The 19580-nt window shown below is 44.5% G+C and overlaps 1 protein-coding gene across 1 annotated transcript in view; it reads right to left on the bottom strand.

Annotated features, from left to right (window-relative positions):
• The window catches only part of LOC121567354 (E3 ubiquitin-protein ligase CBL-like), a 30925-nt gene extending 11657 nt beyond the window's left edge, over positions 1–19268 (bottom strand). Inside the window, exons 1-4 of the mRNA XM_045217187.1 lie at positions 18453–19268; positions 13548–13795; positions 3321–3467; positions 2631–2787 (exon numbers count right to left, since the gene is read on the bottom strand). Coding sequence (XP_045073122.1) covers positions 2631–2787; positions 3321–3467; positions 13548–13795; positions 18453–18596 — 696 coding nt within the window. The 5' untranslated portion in view covers positions 18597–19268. The remainder of the gene's footprint in view (positions 1–2630; positions 2788–3320; positions 3468–13547; positions 13796–18452) is intronic.
• Between the last annotated feature and the right edge of the window lie 312 nt (positions 19269–19580).

Raw genomic sequence — 19580 nt, forward strand, 5'->3', positions numbered from 1 at the left:
CCCAATGTACACAACCCTAGGACACGGGTTGAGTCAGCTAGGGTATATCAGTCGGTTGTTTCAGCTTTTACTTCAGATTCAGTCACAATATGACCAGAAAGAAAGCTACCTCACATCTATTCTCATACGTGTTCCTCTTTACCTCAAGCACTACTAGGTGCTGAGTGTCATCCATGCAGCATCACCGATATGAGCCATTAGCAAATCTACTAATGCACTAAACCTAACCATCAGATGTCTATGACTATGGCTCCTGCGCTAAGACATCTCTGGCAGACAGCAGTCATAATTATACATTTACTACTACAGGTATCTTTATCGTCAGTTTGGCTATCGTACAAAGGAAGCTAGCATGTAGCAAATGGATATGTCACAAATGGCACCCTATTCCATTTAGTGAACTACTTTTAACCAGACCACCCTGTCTTGTGTTACTAACTGGAAATGATGCTTCCATCCAATTGTGCCCTACTGCAGTGTCTCCACTATCTAGCTATCATACAGATGAATTCACATGCTGATGAGAAGCATGACCTTGATGTGCAGGGAATTCAAAAGAACGAGCGCTCTCGGCAAACACACCACGGCTATTTCTAGGGCGCTTCCAAAACCCAAATAATGAGTCTGTATTCAGCTGTTCAGCACGACTCGCAGACAGACAGCCACCTAGGTCGCACTGTATCCATTCCACTCACTATCACACAAGTCAGGGAGCTAGCTAGGGCCTAATGAAATAACAAAAAAACATCAAATCAGACTGAAGTACACTTCCCCTCAGGAAACAAATATTAGTCGTCCCTTAGTAACAACAAAATAAACAGATGACTAAAAGGGAAGCATTTATATAAACCTTAGCTTTTAGGTTTTGAAATTGGCATGTAAGTGGTGTGGGTCATATTCATTAGGCACCAAACAGAAGAAAATGGACTGAAACAAGGAACAACTACTTGCACTTGTCCAAATAAGAAACACTAATTTCCATTTTCCATCGCAAAATGTTTTACGATATTTTCCGGTGTGTGCCCTAATGAATACAGCCCAGTGCTTCATGCATCATAGAGCTCCCTATAATGAGACAATTACTTCCGGGGAAAAACACGCACAGCAGCACTAAACATGACGTGTGTGAAGAAGAGCAGCGGCTGGTTTCCCGGACACAGATTAATCTCCATTGAAACTACATGAGTCCTAGACCAGGCTTAATCTGTGTTCCGGGAAACCGGCACTAGAACTTGTTTCAATGCAACTAGATTAGAGATTTGTCACATATGGATGAAAATTGCAAAAATATTTCCATATTTCCAATGGACTAGTCAGATTCCGAGGTCCTTTGTGACAGGACGGGTATGTTGTAGTACAGTTTGTTCCTCACAGCTAACCAGCAGTGAAAGAATGGCCCAGTAAGCGCCCTCTGTTCTCTGTACAGTGGCCACTTATATACTTGATAGAGTTAGCCCAAAAAAGCCACTCATCTCCTAGGCATTTACCAATTTCATCCAGTCCCGACTCCCTGGAAAGCAGTGATTCTCAACTGGTGGGTCGCGACGCATGTTTTGAATGGGTCGTGAGTGTTTTAAAAAAAGGTTTATACTGCAGTCTGAACTTAAATGACTAAAACCAGGAAGAAAATGTGTAGAAATAATAATGTTTTAACCTCAACTACTTTTCTTCAATCATAGTATTTTCAATTTAGAGTTATTTATTTAGTGGATTTGGTTGATTTTGGAGTCTCAAACCAGAATATGGGCAAAATTGAACTATTGACAATGAAAAAGGTGAGTGTTGTTCCCTTGTCATAAAACTGGCACATTTACTATCAATATAGAATTAAATATAGCTTTCCAGATTGCATTTTGGCAAAAATAAATAAAATCACGATGCGAATATTGGATTGCGACTAAGACAACCTGGTTCAATTTGGGTCCTGAAGCAAAACCAGTTGAGAACCACTGCTGTAAAGTGCATAGGTTCTTAAAGAGTTGGAGACTGCATTATGCCAACAACAAGGGGCAGCAAGAGGCCTCTATTCAGCCTGGAGACACGCAACACAGCAACTCAACTCAAAACACTGGCCCCCTCTCTCTCAGCAGGCACTGCCACCCAATTCCACATAGCAGAGAAACACACATGGCCACAATAGTCTCACTTTGCCAAACTCATGTGTAATTAGAAAGTGCGGCTATGGTGAGAGACTATTGGCTACAATAATGACCATTGTTTGGCCCATTACCCCCGACTTTTAAACCGTAGATAGGAGTTAGTGATGGTACAACGATGTGTGGTGGAACTATGGAGGACTATACCTGGGATACACAACACAAACACTCACAATAATGGCCATTGTTAGACTCTTTTCTCAACTCATCTCTCAAGAGAAATTGTGTACATTGGTGCAGTGGTGTGTAGTACGAGGGGGGCTGTGTGTGAGAGTGTGTGTGTGTGTGTGTGTGTGTGTGTGTGTGTGTGTGTGTGTGTGTTTGAGTGCATGCGACCATGCATACGAGTGTGTGTGCATCCATGCACTTGTGTGCCTGTTTTTGTGTGTCCATGCGCATGTACGTGTGTGTTTGAATGCGTCCGTGTGTGTGTGTGTGTGTGAGTGTGCATGTGCGTGTGAGTGTAGGCCCAACCTGGAAGAGCCTGGTGAAGATGTCAAACTCGAAGACTGAGATGTAGTCGTTGCAGGCGAGGTCGATGGTGGACTTGAGGGCCATGGCTTCCAGGCCCGAGCTGATTGGGTGGAACTCGTGCAGTGCCTGCCGGAACACCTTCCAAGGCACTATAGTCCTGAAAACACATCAGGACAACATGCTTACTATACCCATCGAGTAGAACAAGCAACATTGATGTATTGTATTAAACCTTCCCTGTTATTGCACTTACGATGTCCGATCCCACTTCTGATTCTACCCTGAATATGGACGTTCCAAACATGTTATTCGCTACAGTGCAACAATAGTGTTTAGGGCAGGGGTCAGCAGCGACATTATGCCACGGGATGATTTTGTTATTTTTATGGAGACATTTTCGTCAGGCCATATGAAATCTTGTGGGCTTAATTTTGCCAGTTGCTTTTCCTGGTTCTGGGTGTTTATGGTGATTGACAAAAATGTGACTAATAAAAAGAGACTCAATTAACTACTTTCTATCTGCTTACCTAGGCTACCTCACGTAGCTTGAAAAGGCATTTCTTTCTTCCTGTTTCCATCATGTGGTGCATCAATATATCCAATCTAACCACTTAGATGTAAATACTTCCACTATGACTGGCTAGCGTGCAGTAAATGTCTACTTTTTGTAGAGCGCAGAGGTGGACTCACTTGTCCCCAAACGATCTTCTCCAGAACTCGGCGGCGTCAGCCTTGGTGATTCTGAAGTTATCCCCCTGGAACAGGCCATTGGGGAAGATGGCTTTGAGCTCGGCCAGCATGTGACTGAAGATCAGAGACAACTTGGTCAGGTTCCGTCTACAGAAGAGGAACAGAGAGAGAGAAAGTATTATAGAACTTGATGTTAGATGGTTCCTCACCCTGAAAGTAGTCTTATGAACCAGGAGAAACTAATCCATGGTTCGGTTTTCTTTAAACAGCCACTACAAATTTCAGCTAACTTTAGCCACCGATAGCTAATATGTCATGTTAACATGACTTTGTAATTTCCACACCAAAACATAGATAGAGGCCAGGGGCTGAGCTCCATGGTGGAAGCTGAGAGAGCGAGCACGCCAGGAGGGACCAGACCTCCATCACACTACACACGCTAGCCTGGGCCCTGGGTGTGCAGTGGAAAAGAAAGCGTGTGATTTACGGGATAGCAAAGTGAGGGATTGTGCGAGGCTCTTGGGGGGGGCCGGGGAAATTGATATGCACAAGAGAGCGCGAGAGCGTGGCGGCAGTGCCGTCGCAGTTGCCTCCAACCAGATTCTCCCTCTCCTCTCTCCCGCTCTCTCTCTCTCTCTCCACAATGCCAGCACAGAGGAAGGGTGGGGAAGGGGAGAGAGAGGAGAGGACAGAGACTTATAATGAGCTCAAAAAGACAGAGGATACAGACACCCTGCCAAATTGTGTGAGCGTGTGTGTGTGCCTGTGGGGACATTTTTTACACTCAACTGCAGAAATAATTTATCCTCTTTTTTTTGTGAATGGCTTTCCAGCTAAGCCTTAAAGTGAGTGAGGCGAGGCATTCTATAGTAGTAGAAACCTATCTGCCCCGCTGGAAATCAGTCCTGTGTCGTTTCCCCTCGTCACAACCCTTGCAAAACTAAGCCTGTTTTACAATTCAATTCTCTAATCCCTCCTTTACACTTTCCAGTTTAATTTCAAATTCATCAACCAATGGGCTTCATTTATTATTAATTAATTAATTAATTAATTAATTAATTAATATGACATTTAGCAGACGCTTTTATCCAAAGCGACTTACAGTCGTGCGTGCATACATTTTTTTTTGTGTATGGGTGGTCCCGGGGATCGAACCCACTACCTTGGCGTTACAAGCGCCGTGCTCTACCAGCTGAGCTACAGAGGACCATTTATCTCAGAGATGTATTTTGCGCTGGAAAAGTATGCCCACATTTCTAGAAGGGGTAGTACTGTGGGTGAGGTTGGCATTACTGCCCCTAGCTAACTGAGTGGGCAGTGATGGCAAACAGAAAGTGTAAATTGGAGTCACCTTCACACACACATAAGCACATTAGTGCGCACACAATTAGCCGTTTGTGAGGGTAGTCTTGTGTTGTCATACCGCCAAAATCACGTCGCCGTCATGCCTCCCTTAGAGGTCTGGAGAATTTTGAATTACAAAAATTGTTTGAATGGTCTGTAAGGTTTTAATTGGATGCTACATTTCAAGAACCCTCCCCCACATACCCGTTGGTGCTACGTGTTATATTCGTCACCGTTTTCAGACCGGGAAGGACACATTTTGTTGTTCCGTATGCTAGTTTGCAACATTGCAGAAAATGGAAGAAAACCTGGAGGAAAAACGTAATTCTGTTTTGCCAGAAGTGTGCTCTATACACAAAATTGACATATCGATGGGGTTTTAAAAATCGCCGATTTCCCGGCCATCCTCACGCACTGTTGCACCTACGACACTAATCTAGTGAGCACTATTGGAGTTCCGCCCAAGCAAGGCGTTTGATGTGTTGCGCGGCGTCACTGATTTACACCGGGTGTCTACCTCATTTAGCTATTTTTCTGCCATGAACTTCCCCTGGATTCCAGTTTTAGGGAAGCCTGGTTCTTGATGACACTAGTGTGAGGCCACTGCTCTGTGGAAAAGTGCCCTCAGTGAAGCACAGCTGTGGCACGTCACTGGCACAGGGTATGCCATATGTGAGAGAGACTAGTCTGTGTGCGTCACCCTTCTACAAGACAATGAGTTACACTGCCAATACTGCGAGTGATGCTGTAGCTTATGAGTTTACAGTGTGCCTGCCAGCGTGTATGTTGTTGTGTTTCCTCATATCTGACTAGGGAAGGACGTTTGCTCTGTATTTCTCTGTGCAGCTGAGCATGGCTCCAATGCTAAGCCAAGAGAGGCAGGGGGCCCTAACTCTTAAAACGCATCTCCTGTATGTTGTTTGCTACAGAGTCCAGCCTAGTGGACGGTGGAGTCGACACACTGCTTAGCTATTCCTATCCTATCAGAGGGCAAGGTGGCGCTATTAACACAATGTTTAGGCTTAGTATATCCTGGCAGATTCCCACAAGTGCATATAGGCTGGTCCTCTACTCTACTCCTCTGTCTGTGTGTGTCATCTGCTTTAACACAAAACTAGTGTTCACAGACACAACAACAGCACCGAACAAAAGTTAGTTTGACCAGCGCCAATGGGGCTCAGGCCAATAGTGCACTAAATAGGGAATAGGGTGCTATTTGGGACGGAGACCTTTTCTTAGTCTGCATGCGCTAGTTAACCCGCAGATACATATTCCCCCCTCAATCCACTGCTGCCTCGACAACAGAGCCTAGATCCTCGGCGTTACCATGGCGATGGGCCAAGAAATCCCTGGATACGACGCTCATGGCGACCCCCTCCTCCTATAAGGACCTTTGACCTGCAGCTGGCTGCTCCCTTCCAGTTTCCTGTTTTCTGCGATAGAAGGCGAGAAAGTTAAAGCCGCGACCCACTTGAAGCCAATTGCTGGCGGACGGACGGTCTGCTGGACTAAATGACAGTGGCTGGGGCACTACACACATTATGCCTACAGGACAATCGGGGAGAGGGGGCTTGACATCTTGTAAGCCTGGTGGTAGGCCTGCTCTCAATGCGATACAATGTAGCCGTCGGTCTGTCTGTGTCTGTCTGTGAACTAGGACCCTCTGCACCCACTGTGCAGCAGCAACACAAGCACGCCACAGTAGTCATATCGACGCTTCTACAGAGAAAATAAACACATTGCAGCCACACTGGGTTCCCCTTTCATCCCAGTCATCACATTTTATATGTAACTTTCCGGAACTGGCTTCTCACCGGATCTCTGTCAGGAAACAGCAGTGACAGCAGACTTACGCGCACACACACGTGCGGTCGAGCGCACGCACACACAGACTTCGACTGACATCCTGATCCACCAACGCAAAACATAATTTAAAAAAAGTGAGACTGTTTAATTCCTCTAATGTCAACCACCCTGATAAAGACACGAGTCGCCACCTAACCCCTGAAAGCTTTCCACTCGAAAAGTGCTAACAGTGTTAGAGAAAGCAACCGATGGTTTCAGGTCAAATAAGGAACTGTTTATAGCCTAATGTTCCACATAATCTAGTGTGAGGACTAGATTATCTGTATTATTTTGAAACTGGCAGCAGTACGCCATAAATAAACATGATGCGGTGTTGCCTCTGTGTGTGTGTGTGTGTGTGTGTGTGTGTGTGCGCATATACAGTTGAAGTTGGAAGTTTACATACACTTAGGTTGGAGTCATTAAAACTAGGTTTTTCAACCACTCCACAAATTTCTTCTTAACAAACTATAGTTTTCGACTTTGAGCATGTCAAGTAATTCTTCCAACAATTGTTTACAGACAGATTATTTCAATGTATCACAATTCCAGTGGGTCAGAAGTTTACATACACATAAATTGACTGTGCCTTTAAACAGCTTGGAAAATTCCAGAAAATGATGTCATGGCTTTAGAAGCTTCTGATAGGCTAATTGACATAATTTGAGTCAATTGGAGGTCTACATGTGGATGTATTTCAAGGCCTACCTTCAAACTCAGTGCCTCTTTGCTTGACATCATGGGAAAATCAAAAGAAATCAGCCTAGATCTCAGATAAACAATTGTAGACCTCCACAAATCTGGTTCATCCTTGGGAGCCATTTCCAAACACCTGAAGGTACCATGTTCATCTGTACAAACAATAGTACGCAAGTATAAACACCATGGGACCACGCAGCCGTCATACCGCTCAGGAAGGAAACAAGTTCTGTCTCCTAGAGATGAACGCACTTTGGTGCGAAAAGTGCAAATCAATCCCAGAACAACAGCAAAGGACTTTGTGAAGATGCTGGACGACACAGGTACAAAATATCTATATCCACAGTAAAACGAGTCCTATATCGACATAAACTGAAAGGCCACTCAGCAAGGAAGAAGCCACTGCTCCAAAACCGCCATAAAAAAGCCAGACTACGGTTTGCAACTGCACATGGGTACAAAGCTCTTACATTTTGGAGAAATGTCCTCTGGTCTGATGAAACAAAAATATAACTTTTTGGCCATAATGACCATCGTTATGTTTGGAGGAAAAAGGGGAAGGCTTGCAAGCCGAAGAACACCATCCCAACCGTGAAGCACGGGGGTGGCAGCATCATGCTGTGGGGGTGCTTTGCTGCAGGAGGGACTGGTGCACTTCACAAAATAGATGGCATCATGAGGAAGGAAAATTATGTGGATATTTTGAAGCAACATCTCAAGACATCAGTCAGGAAGTTAAAGCTTGGTCGCAAATGGGTCTTCCAAATGGACAATGACCCCAAGCATACTTCCAAAGTTGTGGTAAAATGGCTTAAGGACAACAAAGTAAAGGTATTGGAGTGGCCATCACAAAGCCCAGACCTCAATCCTATAGAAAATATGTGGGCAGAACTGAAAAAGCGTGTGCGAGCAAGGAGGCCTGCAAACCTGACTCAGTTACACCAGCTCTGTCAGAAGGAATGGGCCAAGATTCACCCAACTTATTGTGGGAAGGTTGTGGAAGGCTACCCGAAACGTTTGACCCAAGTTAAACAATTTAAAGGCAATGCTACCAAATACTAATTGAGTGTATGTAAACTTCTGACAAACTGGGAATGTGATGAAAGAAATAAAAGCTGAAATAAATCATTCTCTCTACTATTATTCTGACATTTCACATTCTTAAAATAAAGTGGTGATCCTAACTGACCTAAGACAGGGAATTGTTACTAGGATTAAATGTCAGGAATTGTGAAAAACTGAGTTTAAATGTATTTGGCTAAGGTGTATGTAAACTTCCGATTTCAACTGTATGTGTACGTGTGTGCGTGTATACGAGCGTGTGTGTGCGTGCAGTGCGGTCGGGCTAGGGGTGATGTGCAGGCCAGTGTAACTCAAGCTGAAACGGCAGCCCAGGAAGTGTTAACTGCATTTCCATTCACAGCAGCGCTAACAGCTTGGCTTGCATGTGGCATGATGGGTAAAAGGCCAGTCAGTCGAGTGCTTTTCACAGAGCCAAATGAAGTCAGACCCAGAGCAGATAACTGGCCCCTAATGGCCTAATATAAAGGGTGTGTCCGAAATCGCACTCTATTCACTGCATAGCACACTTCTTTTGATCAGGGCCCATAGGGCTCTGGTCAAAAGTAGTGCACTAAATAAGGAATTGAGACTAAACTGATGCATGAATGAAGTGGCAAAGAATGTCAAATTCAGCAGCCTAAAACGCAGATAAGCAGACTCAATGAGTGACGCTACAGCATGCATTATGTAAACGTAGGCTATATCACATTCTCTGCAAGCACCCTAAAAATCGACACATCCTTTTGCGTGATATTGTTATCCGACAGTACATTTCCCTATTGCTGTAAGTGATCCGTTCGCGCAGACCTTTGCCCGCAGATAAGATGGGAGAGATAGTCAAAGCCAATAGCCTGCTCCTGAGAGAGAAACTATTGTTTTACCAGCAGGCTGGCTGCCTGTCTAGTCAGGCACATCTATAGAAAATGGGAAGTCAGACCTTATCTTAGGCAAGGGATTTGAGGGCCAAATTTAGCAACTGGCACAAGTGCCCTCTGCAAATAGAGTGACGTTGTGGTACTAATGCTGGCAGGGACATGAACTTGGCCTAATACCACAGAGTTCCGGCAGCATAGATAGGAGGCAGAGAAGCCCCTTTTGATAGCAACTACATATGACAACCGTTTTGTCAACATTCACAAAGCTATCAAATTAAACCATTTGCAATTGTTTCGCCAGCTTATTTAGAGAAGAGGCTGAACATGTCAGAGTAAGGTGGAATTAGAAGAGATGGATACAACAAAGTGGTTGTGTATGCCACTGAGGTACTTTCAGGGACGTGCAGACTAGCTTGAGACTGCCAGGTGCAATAAGATATGAGAGGCTAGCTCTTCCTCCGTCCTCTTCCTCCTTCTGCAGAGAGAAAGCACGGAAAAGAGAAAGTGAGTGTCTGCAGTAGTGAGGAAGATGATGGAGGAGGCCCACGGCCAACCATGCAGATCCTTCTCCCAACATCACTGGGGTACCACCATCTGCAATACCCTCAGCTGAAGCCAGCGGAGGCTGCAACAGGCAGCAGGAGGCTGTAAAGGGGATGTATGAATGTAGAGGGAATGTCCTTCCTTTTATGTTGATCTGAACACATTCAAATCCAACAAGGCCAGGATCATGGGCATGTGGCGGAGTGAAAGGAGGATGAGAGAGCCGCCCTGCTAAAAAGGAAAGCCGCACCCTTGTTCTGGTTTCCTGACCCGTGGATATGAAAACGGCGTTGGAGTTACAGGACAGCCTTGCCTCGCGCCTCGGGCTACAGATGGATTACCCCTTCCGCCCGGGACGACTCTTCTCTTTGCAGCGTCCCAAATGGCACCCCATTCCCTACATAGTGCACTACTTTTGACCAGAGCCCCATAGGCCCTGGTTAAAAGTAGTGCACTATATAGGGAATAGGGTGCCATTTGGAAAGCAGCCCTCCTCTCCTTCCTCTCCCCCCCAGGATATATTAACTACCAGCAGTCAGGATGGAGAGCTGGTCAGGGGCTTAGCCAAGGAAGCCAGATCAAACAGCAAAGCTCAGGGAGGTCAGAACAATATCCGGATATAGGGGAGGTTGGAAGTGCCTATTTCTGCACACATTGATCAACTCCATACTCAGCCTGGACTTTGCGGTTATGAACAGGCTAGCGTTTGCTGTGCTCCCTCTCCCTGTTGTGCACCCTCCCCCTCTCTCTGAGCAGGGTAGAAAATGGCACTAGGTGGCCTGTGAGAAACAGGAAAAGGAAGCTCGCAGTCTACCGGGAAGAAACTGTGTGGCACACACAGTGTGTGACTGTGTCACTGTTAATCATCAGGTCCCTTCTAGCAGCTCGCAGCCAACACCTCGCCCCCTCACACAGCAGAGTCATAGCTGGGCTCCCATGTCAGGCCACAGCCGCACAATAAGCAGAACTCAAATTAGCAAAAGGCTGGGCTTTCAGTCTACCGTGGTTGTGGTAATCAACCAGCAATACAGTCGGAACACTGAATGCAAAGATCACTCTCCTCAGAACAATGGGGGCTGTGTGTCTGTATGTCTGTGTGCAAGACAAGCAAAAATTGCTTGTACTGCTCAAATCTAAATATGGAGGGACAGACGCCAAAATGAAAATAAATAGAAGAGCAGATTTGGTGGGGGTAATATTGTGGAGAAATCTGCAGGGCATCTCAGCACCACATCCACCCACTCTATCACTCTCTGTACTGCAATGGACTGAGAAGAAACAACCATGTGTGACGACCACGTAATCATCATATCATTCATAACTACTATCCATCATTTTTCACTAAATGGTGCTCAATCTTTATCAACAACCAGAGGAAAGGGAATAGCTAACATTTTGCAGATACAGGAAACTATTTTCGTCGAGGCTGAAGCTAACAGTGTATCAAACTGTTTTAACCATCTCCATCCTATCCAGGAGGAAAGAGAGTGGTATGTAGGGCTCTACAGTGCGACCATTTTACTTGCATATGCGCCTAAATATTTAGCTGTGCGACCTGGAATTTTAATTTAGGAGCACCAGTGCGCCTAGAAAAAGTAAGGATTCTAGCTTTAATATCTCAAATATTTTTAATTGTGCTCCTAAATTTCTGTGTGCCCGCCTACATTTTTCAACTTACATGCTGACCACGTTACGTGTGCGAGCGTTGCAAAATAAATGTACACATACGTTATTCAATAATTTAATCCAAACTGCCCCGCCGGGCGTCAACGAGCGTCTGTGTAGCCAGGCGCTAAAATAGAACTTGGTTCTATTTTTGACGCGCTGCAAGTCCCGCCTCTCCCATCTCCTCATTGGTTTTTAGGAGCATATATCCACATGGGTGATTGAAAGATGAACTGAGGTCCACACTCCAGTCCAGTTGGTGGTGGTAATGCACCTTAAAGTTGGTTGCTAACCACCATAATAAGACTGAAGGAGGAGAGATTACTAGAAACTAACTAGGTTTACCTTTTTATCTGTGGATTAATTGTCGGAGTAGAGAACCTTGTGCATTTCAGGTAAAATAACAACCTAATGTTTATATCCCAGGATAGATTAGCTAGCAACAGCAAGCTAGCTAGCTAAATTGCCATGAATGCGTTTCGACCTGTCCCCAAATTAATATAGTTGGTTCAGAGTTTGTTTTGATATTTCAACCTGCGTGTCCTGATCGCGTCTGGTGTGGGTGGACAAAATCAACATGCGCGCGCCCGGTCTAGTCAGCATGTAAAGCCCACCGTGCTAAGAGCCCTGATATGGGATGAGTGTCACACAGCTAAAGCCATTTGCTGCTGGTAACACACTAACCATGCTACTGGGCTGTAGCCTACTCATCAGAGCCCTTCTCTAGGCACAATACCACTGTTTGTCTCTGGTCCCTGTGTGGGGAAGCTTCATCAGTTATTACCAGCTCCGGCTCTTGAACCCACTCACTCTGTAATGAAGTGATGATGAAAATGTATTTCACAAAGGAGTGGTTAAGACAGTTCAAATGGGCCCATTACTTAATGCTAATTCAATTAGGGGGAAGACAGAAGAGGAATGAACTTGTGAGCTGAGCCTCCCCCCCTCCCTTAGTTTCAGCACAAGGAGACTCATTGTCCAAAAAAACAGAAGCCATGTAAAACCACAGGCAGACAGAGTCATCTCTACTCTGATTAATTGCATTAAAGGAAGGAAATTAACCACAGTTTTCATAAAAGTTTTAAAAAGGGTCGTGTTTTGAGTAGATTGGAGATTGAATGAGCTCAGGGGTCCAACTTGTGTCAGTTAATGGACAAAACATTTGGCCACATCCTGCCATTGATATTTAACTGAAGCCATCGTCTTCATGCTCCCACTGCGTGTAACCGGTTGGGCTGGGAGAGGCTTGGAGAGTGTCCAGCAATAAGTTAGATATGTGCAAATCAAGCTTCGTTGTCATTTTTAACTGTATAACCTGGGGCCGTAGTTATCAAGCAGATTTAGGCCAAATCCTGCATTTCTGACGGGATTTATAAATGTGGTCAAAATTAATACGCTTGTTCAACTTTGCTAATGGCACCGCATAGAATTCTTTCTCTGAGATGCTTGTTTACTTTGGCCCCTGATCTTCAAATCATAAAGGGAATGCATAGACGGCAGGGGCAAAATATGATTTTGTTTAGCAGTTACATCTAAAACGGTGTTAAATTGATACAATTTAAAGCCAAGTGGCAAACAGTAATGCAGGCAGTAGGGATGGGGGTGTGAGCATGCGGGTCTGGGCAGATGAGATATAGTCATTGTTTGTGTGTGTCTAAGTTGTTGTTCGTATGTACTGTATATGGAGTGAGACTACATTTTGTGTTTTTGCCATTTCTTTAGCTCCTTATAACCTACTAACGACAAAGGTTGTGAAAACAGAGACAGACAGAGACACAGGCAAGTAGATCAGCGTCATCCTGACCACAAATGTTCACTTGTGCAAACCACAGCACCCTTCTCTTTGGCTGTTACTCAGCACAAGCCTACATTGCTCCATTTTAAGAAGGTGCAGAAATGTACCCATCAATGAGATCTAACCCTACACCTGCATGCTATGATTGGGAGGGGTTCATCATAAAAAAATACCCCCCACTTCACTTCAGACATAGGAGAAACAAATTCAGAGCCTTTTCAGACTATTGTGCTGTCCCAAAGCATACTGGCTCAGATAGTTGCTTTTCACCATGTTCCTTCAAATCACAGTTCCTGGACCTATGGTGGATGTGTAACCAAGGCCAGCACTGTCCAGCTCGGCTTAGCTCTGGGCTAATGAAAGGGTTAATATTCTGGTAGTGAATGAACTGAGCATCACCTGGGCTGCGAGTTCTCCTCGTACATGCGCTCCTTGCCTTCCTTGAACAGGCTGATGGTCTGCTTGGTCTTCTTGGTCAGGTTCTCCATGAAGACGCGGAAATACTCGTTGTCGCCCAGCGCCTCCATCTTGCCCTCGTAGCGGGACAGGATGGTGCGGAGGTGCTGGTAGGTGTCTGGCAGCAGGTCCAGGATGTAAGGTGGGCTGTTCTTCAGGGCCAGCTTGGGGTTCTGGCACAGTCGCACCACCTGGATGGAGAGAGAGGATAGGACAGAGGGGAGATGAAGAGTCAGCTTACTGAGACAAATGAGAAGCCAGCAACCGTGGAGGAAGAGACTAAGTAGTATGCTAATACATACCAGGGTTGGGATCCATTCCTTTTTAATACAATGAAAATGTTATTTCTTGAATTGAAAGTTGCACATTGTTCCCTATGAAGATGTTTTCAATTCAGGAAGTGAATTGACCACAACCCTGTCAAGTACCCTAACATGAACTGAACAAACTAACTTCTCAAGCGTGTACAGTGTTAAGCATACATACACAAGCAGCCCTCCTGCGCACAACAGAAAACGGTCAGTGAAAAGGGACCATCAATATCACTAACGAAACTACCGCTGAACACCATTTGACAAATACATAGATATGATAGTGTGATGACGTGGATTATATTTATCATACCACTTTTCACCTCAATATAAAATACTCTAGCCCTCTCTGAGAAGTAATCATTTGTGCAGCAGAGTGTCGCCAGAGCATCAAGGCCTGTAAGGACTAAAGGGAAGTGAGAGAGTGAGAAATGCCTCTCGGAGGAGAAGTGGGAGATGGAGTAAAAGTGCATGGGAGACCGAGTGAAAGAGCAGTGCTGAGATCGGGACTCTCAGGGTTTGCTAAGTGAGTCTATTTTAAGGCCTTCAACACAGTGAAGAGAATGAAATACACTCATCACAGGCTTACAGCTTCCTGTTGGTCTGGTAATAGAGGACACACACACACCGCAGCCCACACACACACACACACACACGTCTGTCCCTCTTCAATACACAGACAGAGTGAAGGTCCTTCTGTTTTCTTATGAATCATCATGTCATGGATTGTACATCAGATGTTGATGCAATATTTGTTTTTACAAGTATTTGTAGGACTGGCATCTTGGCTCTGTGTTGGTTTGCACATCCCCATTGTCAATCCCCTCAAGCTACTAACAAATCTGGTGGAAAATAATATAGCAAAGCATGCCATGCAGCTGAGACAACCATAAACCCATAATCAATGAACACCATAAAAACATACATGCCATCCTGCGATGAATGAGTAACGTTATCAAAGTGAAAAAAGGAAGAGGGCATATTTTCCCGAAAATAATCAAACTATCCTATCTACTTTTTCGTCAGCTTCTTCTTTGCGTACAGTATAAAAGCCCCATCTAAAACAGAGAGACATCTTTTGTCTACCTTAGACTTACAGGCTACATTCATGTTAATGTTCAACTTGCACTCAGACAGTCACTCTCCATTATAAAGAGATACAGGATACTGGAGCAAACTGTCATGTAGTAAAATGGAGAACGTGACTGTCGTCTCAATTGTGTACTTGAACATATTACGTCTATTGAACTCAGTCATCATAAACCCACCATATATTGAGTAGCCTAGTCACAGAGCAGCACTGGTTGCATCTGCTTAGTGAGCTCCAGGTTGATCTTATCAGTGAGAAGACGAGAGAGAGATAGTGACAGAGAGAGATACAGAGCAAGATACAGACAGGAACAGAGAGAGAGAGTGATAGCCAGAAACAGAGACTTGCTTTGGCAATGTAAACATATGTTTCCCATGCCAACAAAGCCCCTTAAATTGAAATTTTGAGAGAGAGAGAGACAGACGACACAGAGAGAAAAAGACCTGGGCCCTGACAGTAAATCTCAGTAAGACAAAAATAATGGTGTTCCAAAAAAGGTTCAGTTGCCAGGACCACAAATACAAATTCCATCTAGACACCGTTGCCATAGAGCACACAAAAAAACGATACATACCTCAGCCTAAACATCAGCGCCACAGAACTTCCAAAAAGCTGTGAACGATCTGAGACAAGGCAAGAAGGGCCTTCTACACCATCAAAAGGAACATAAAATTCAACATACCAATTAGGATCTGGCAAAAAATACTTTAAATCAGTTCTAGAACCCATTGCCCTTTATAGTTGTGAGGTCTGGGGTCTGCTCACCAACACCAAATTGAGACTCTGCATGCAGAATTCTGCAAAAAATATCCTCAGTGTACAACATAAAACACCAAATAATGCATGTAGAGCAGAATTAGGCCGATACCAGCTAATTATCAAAATCCAGAAAAGAGCCGTTAAATTCTACAACCACCTAAAAATAAGCGATTCCCAAACCTTCCATAACAAAGCAAATCACCTACAGAGAGATGAAGCTGGAGAAGAGCCCCCTAAGCAAGTTGGTCCTGGAGCTCTGTTCACAAACAGACCCCAGAGAGCCCAAGGACAGCATCTCAATTAGACCGAACCAAATCATGAAAAAACAAAAAGAGAATTACTTGACACATTGGGAAGAATTAACAAAAAAACATAGCAAACTAGAATGATATTTGGCCCTAAACCTCCTGCCAAATGTATGACCATATTACAGACCCACAAAGAATTAGAAAACAAATCAAATTTTGATAAACTCCCATATCTATTGGGTGAAATAGATATACTGCACTGTTGGAGCTAGAAACACAAGCAATAACATCTGCATGTGACGAATAAAATTTGATTTTAAATATCATAGCAGCAAGATGTGACCTGTTGCCACGAGGGCAACCAGTGAAGAACAAACACCATTGTAAATACAACCCATATTTATGTTGATTTATTTCCCCTGTTGTACTTTAACTATTTGCACGTTGTTACAGCACTGTATATAGCCATACTATTACATGTGAAATGTCTCTATTCCTTTGGAACTTTTGTGAGTGTAATGTTTACTGTTCATTTTGTATTGTTTATTTCACTTTTGTTTATTATCTATTTCACTTGCTTTGGCAACGTAAACATATGTTTCCCATGCCAATAAAGCCCTTTGAATTGAATATAGCGAGAGAAGCATGCTATCTACTTGTGTTGAGTGTAGCCAGTCAGAGGGGGGTCACCGTAAACCCTAATTCGCTTCCAACCCAAGTATAGGAGTCCTGTCAGAGAGAAGATACGTCTGTAGCCAAGGAAGGGGTCAGAGTTAGTAGGCTAAAGATGCGCACACACACAGACACGTCCAGTCGTGGTAGCCTGGACTGAACCAAACCAAAGGTTTGCCTCTCAGCTGTCCTGCATTCCCCTCCTCAACTCTCTTGCTAACCTCAGGACTGGAGACTGGGACAGCACAACCTGTTTTGAAAGAGGGGAGGGACAATCATACTGTACAAATGCTATGAACAGCACTTGATAGGGTACCAGTTGCCACAGTAGCAAACAAAGTCTACACAAGCGTAATTTGTAAAGTTGTATCCTGCCTTGAAGCACTCACACACTATTTGACAGAAACACGTCGATACTGGGTAGCATTCTGCTAAAATTAGCATGCCAAAGATCACATATCGCAGTTTCTACAGTGGTTTGCCTTTCAACAACCCTCCATTGTGGACAAACTCTTCTATTGCAAAGGTCTTGTGGACACACACACACACCTCTTCCTCAACTATGCCTGAGACAGACTAGACTTTGTGCCATTGATTGGGAAGCCCAGGTCACTTTCTGAAACACAAAAGGAGAACTGACATTTTAGTGTCACTTCTGTTTTTCTATTTGTGTGAAGTGACCTCTTCTTCATAATGAGTCAATGCAAATGTACTTGTCTCGTGAAGCAATGCAAATTAGCCAAAAAGTGCCATTATGACAACCTTCAGGGGCATGGGTTCTTTTGGATAAGCAAAAAGAGTGACAGATGTGTAGACTAACAGAGAAACAAACACAAAAGGGTGTCTTGTCCTCTGAATTACTGTGATAATTCCGTGTGAATTGCACAGGAAACTAGGGGTCAGCGAGCTACATTTTCCAAGAAGTGATGTTGTGAATTGCGCCTTGTGTGAAGTACATGTAGCTAATTCTTTATGATGATCACATGTATTCATTTCCATGCTGCACAATAATCTGGACTTCAAGAGCCACGGCTAAGTGTTGGATTCAAGCAGTTAGATTGTTGGCACATTGTTTAGAAAATTATTGTTTACTATCTGATCATACAATCACTGATCATTAAAATTACATTTAGCTAGTTAGCTAAATCCCAAATGATGAATACCCAATTTTACAACCTTATCGCAAACCTTTGTCAATGGGATGGATCTTCTTTTCTGAACAGTAAAATATAGCTCGATGGGTATGATCAAAGCCCAAGCCTAACGTTGGTCAGTTAGCTAGCTATTATTTTCAAGACCCTAATCTGGATGATGATTGAGTCACCACCACCATGCATGCGAGATTTTCTTGGTCAATGTTGCTAGCTAACGTTAATTGGCTAGCTAGCTGCCTAGGTAGCTGGCTAACGTAGCTAGCAATCCAGCCACCAGCATCAAGTTAACTAGCTACAACCATATAGTTAGTTCTAGCTAACTTCAACTAGCTACATCTTCTGCAGATGAATACAATATATTACAGATAATTAACGTTAGCTAGCTAGTTAGCTAGGCGTACACCGACCAGCTAGGCTACGCCGACTAGTAGAGAAGGTGGTAACGTTAGCGTCGGTGTACGCCTAGCTAGCTAACTAGCTAATGTTATCTAGCTAGCTAGTACTGTAGCTGTCTAGTTAGCTAGGAAGCGAGCTAGCTAATTAGCTAGCTATGCTCGCTTCTGATCATCAGCTGGGTAGCTAGATAGATAGTTCTCTGACTGCTAGTCACTCACCTTGTCCATTAGTTTCCAACATTTCTCCACCGTCTTTTTGTCCACGGCCCCTGGTTGGTGATTGGAATGGAGGTGGTGATGGGGCTGAAACGCGTCCTTCATCATCCCGATCAGTCCTCCGCCTTTCTTCAGATTTCCTGCCATATTAGGCTCCACTAGGGTCGGCCAGAGCGACAGTCAAGGCTGGGGGGATCGCCCTCCTTCCCCAGTCAGACTGAGCAAAAACCGGCACCCACCGGGGAAGACAGCGCCCGAGTCTGATTCGAGCGAGGGTCCGTCGGGGAGTGGAGAAGAGAGTTCTATCGAAACAAGGCTCCCATTAAACCCCCCACCAGTGGTTGGCTCGAGTCTCGGCGACAGTTGGGCAAGCTGCAGCTGGGTATTCAACAAGGAATACAACGCAGGTTGGTAAGCAAGCCAGTCGAGACCCGTCTAGTCGACTGAAAGAGGACAGTGATATCGACTTGTCTATTCTGGTCTCCGTGTAGATTGAACTGTATTATCATTGACAACCCCTATGTTTCATTTTCAGCTGCTCGCTCTTTCCGTCTGCGTTCTTCTCAGTGACGGGAAGTTCTGTGGCAGGCTGGAGACAGTCAAGAGTCACTAGTTTGATAATATGCTTACTGTAGAGGAAGTACTGACGGTGGCGCCAATAAACTAAAGGGACATTTACATAGATAACAAAAATCCTTAACACAGGCGGAAAGGAGACGGGGTGAATAAATACATTTAGCAAAATCAACACTGCCAGCAGTTTCCCCCTCTGTGTGCGCAGCCCTTGCGCTTCCTGTTCATCCCCTTCCGTTTGCAGAACCTCTCCCTGCCCTCGTCCCCCGCCTTCAACAAATGTTGCCCCCAACACCTCCTCCAACTACGCCCTCTTCATGCGCGACCTCGAGATGAAAATACAGGCACGCGCGACTGTTTTAACAGTAGACTGCATGTTCAAGGGCATCATCAATTATGGTCGGCAATTCCTTTCAACCAAAAACATCTGGCTGTGTAAATTCAGAAACATTTTTTTAGCACGTTTTTGTTGTTGTAAGTTCCTAACAACAATAACATGCACCTGTGCCCGCTCCTGTGGAATGAACATTATACTTCATGTTGTAGCCTACATAGATG

Source organism: Coregonus clupeaformis, chromosome 6 (genome assembly GCF_020615455.1).
Source record: "Coregonus clupeaformis isolate EN_2021a chromosome 6, ASM2061545v1, whole genome shotgun sequence".
Taxonomy (NCBI): Eukaryota; Metazoa; Chordata; class Actinopteri; order Salmoniformes; family Salmonidae; genus Coregonus; species Coregonus clupeaformis.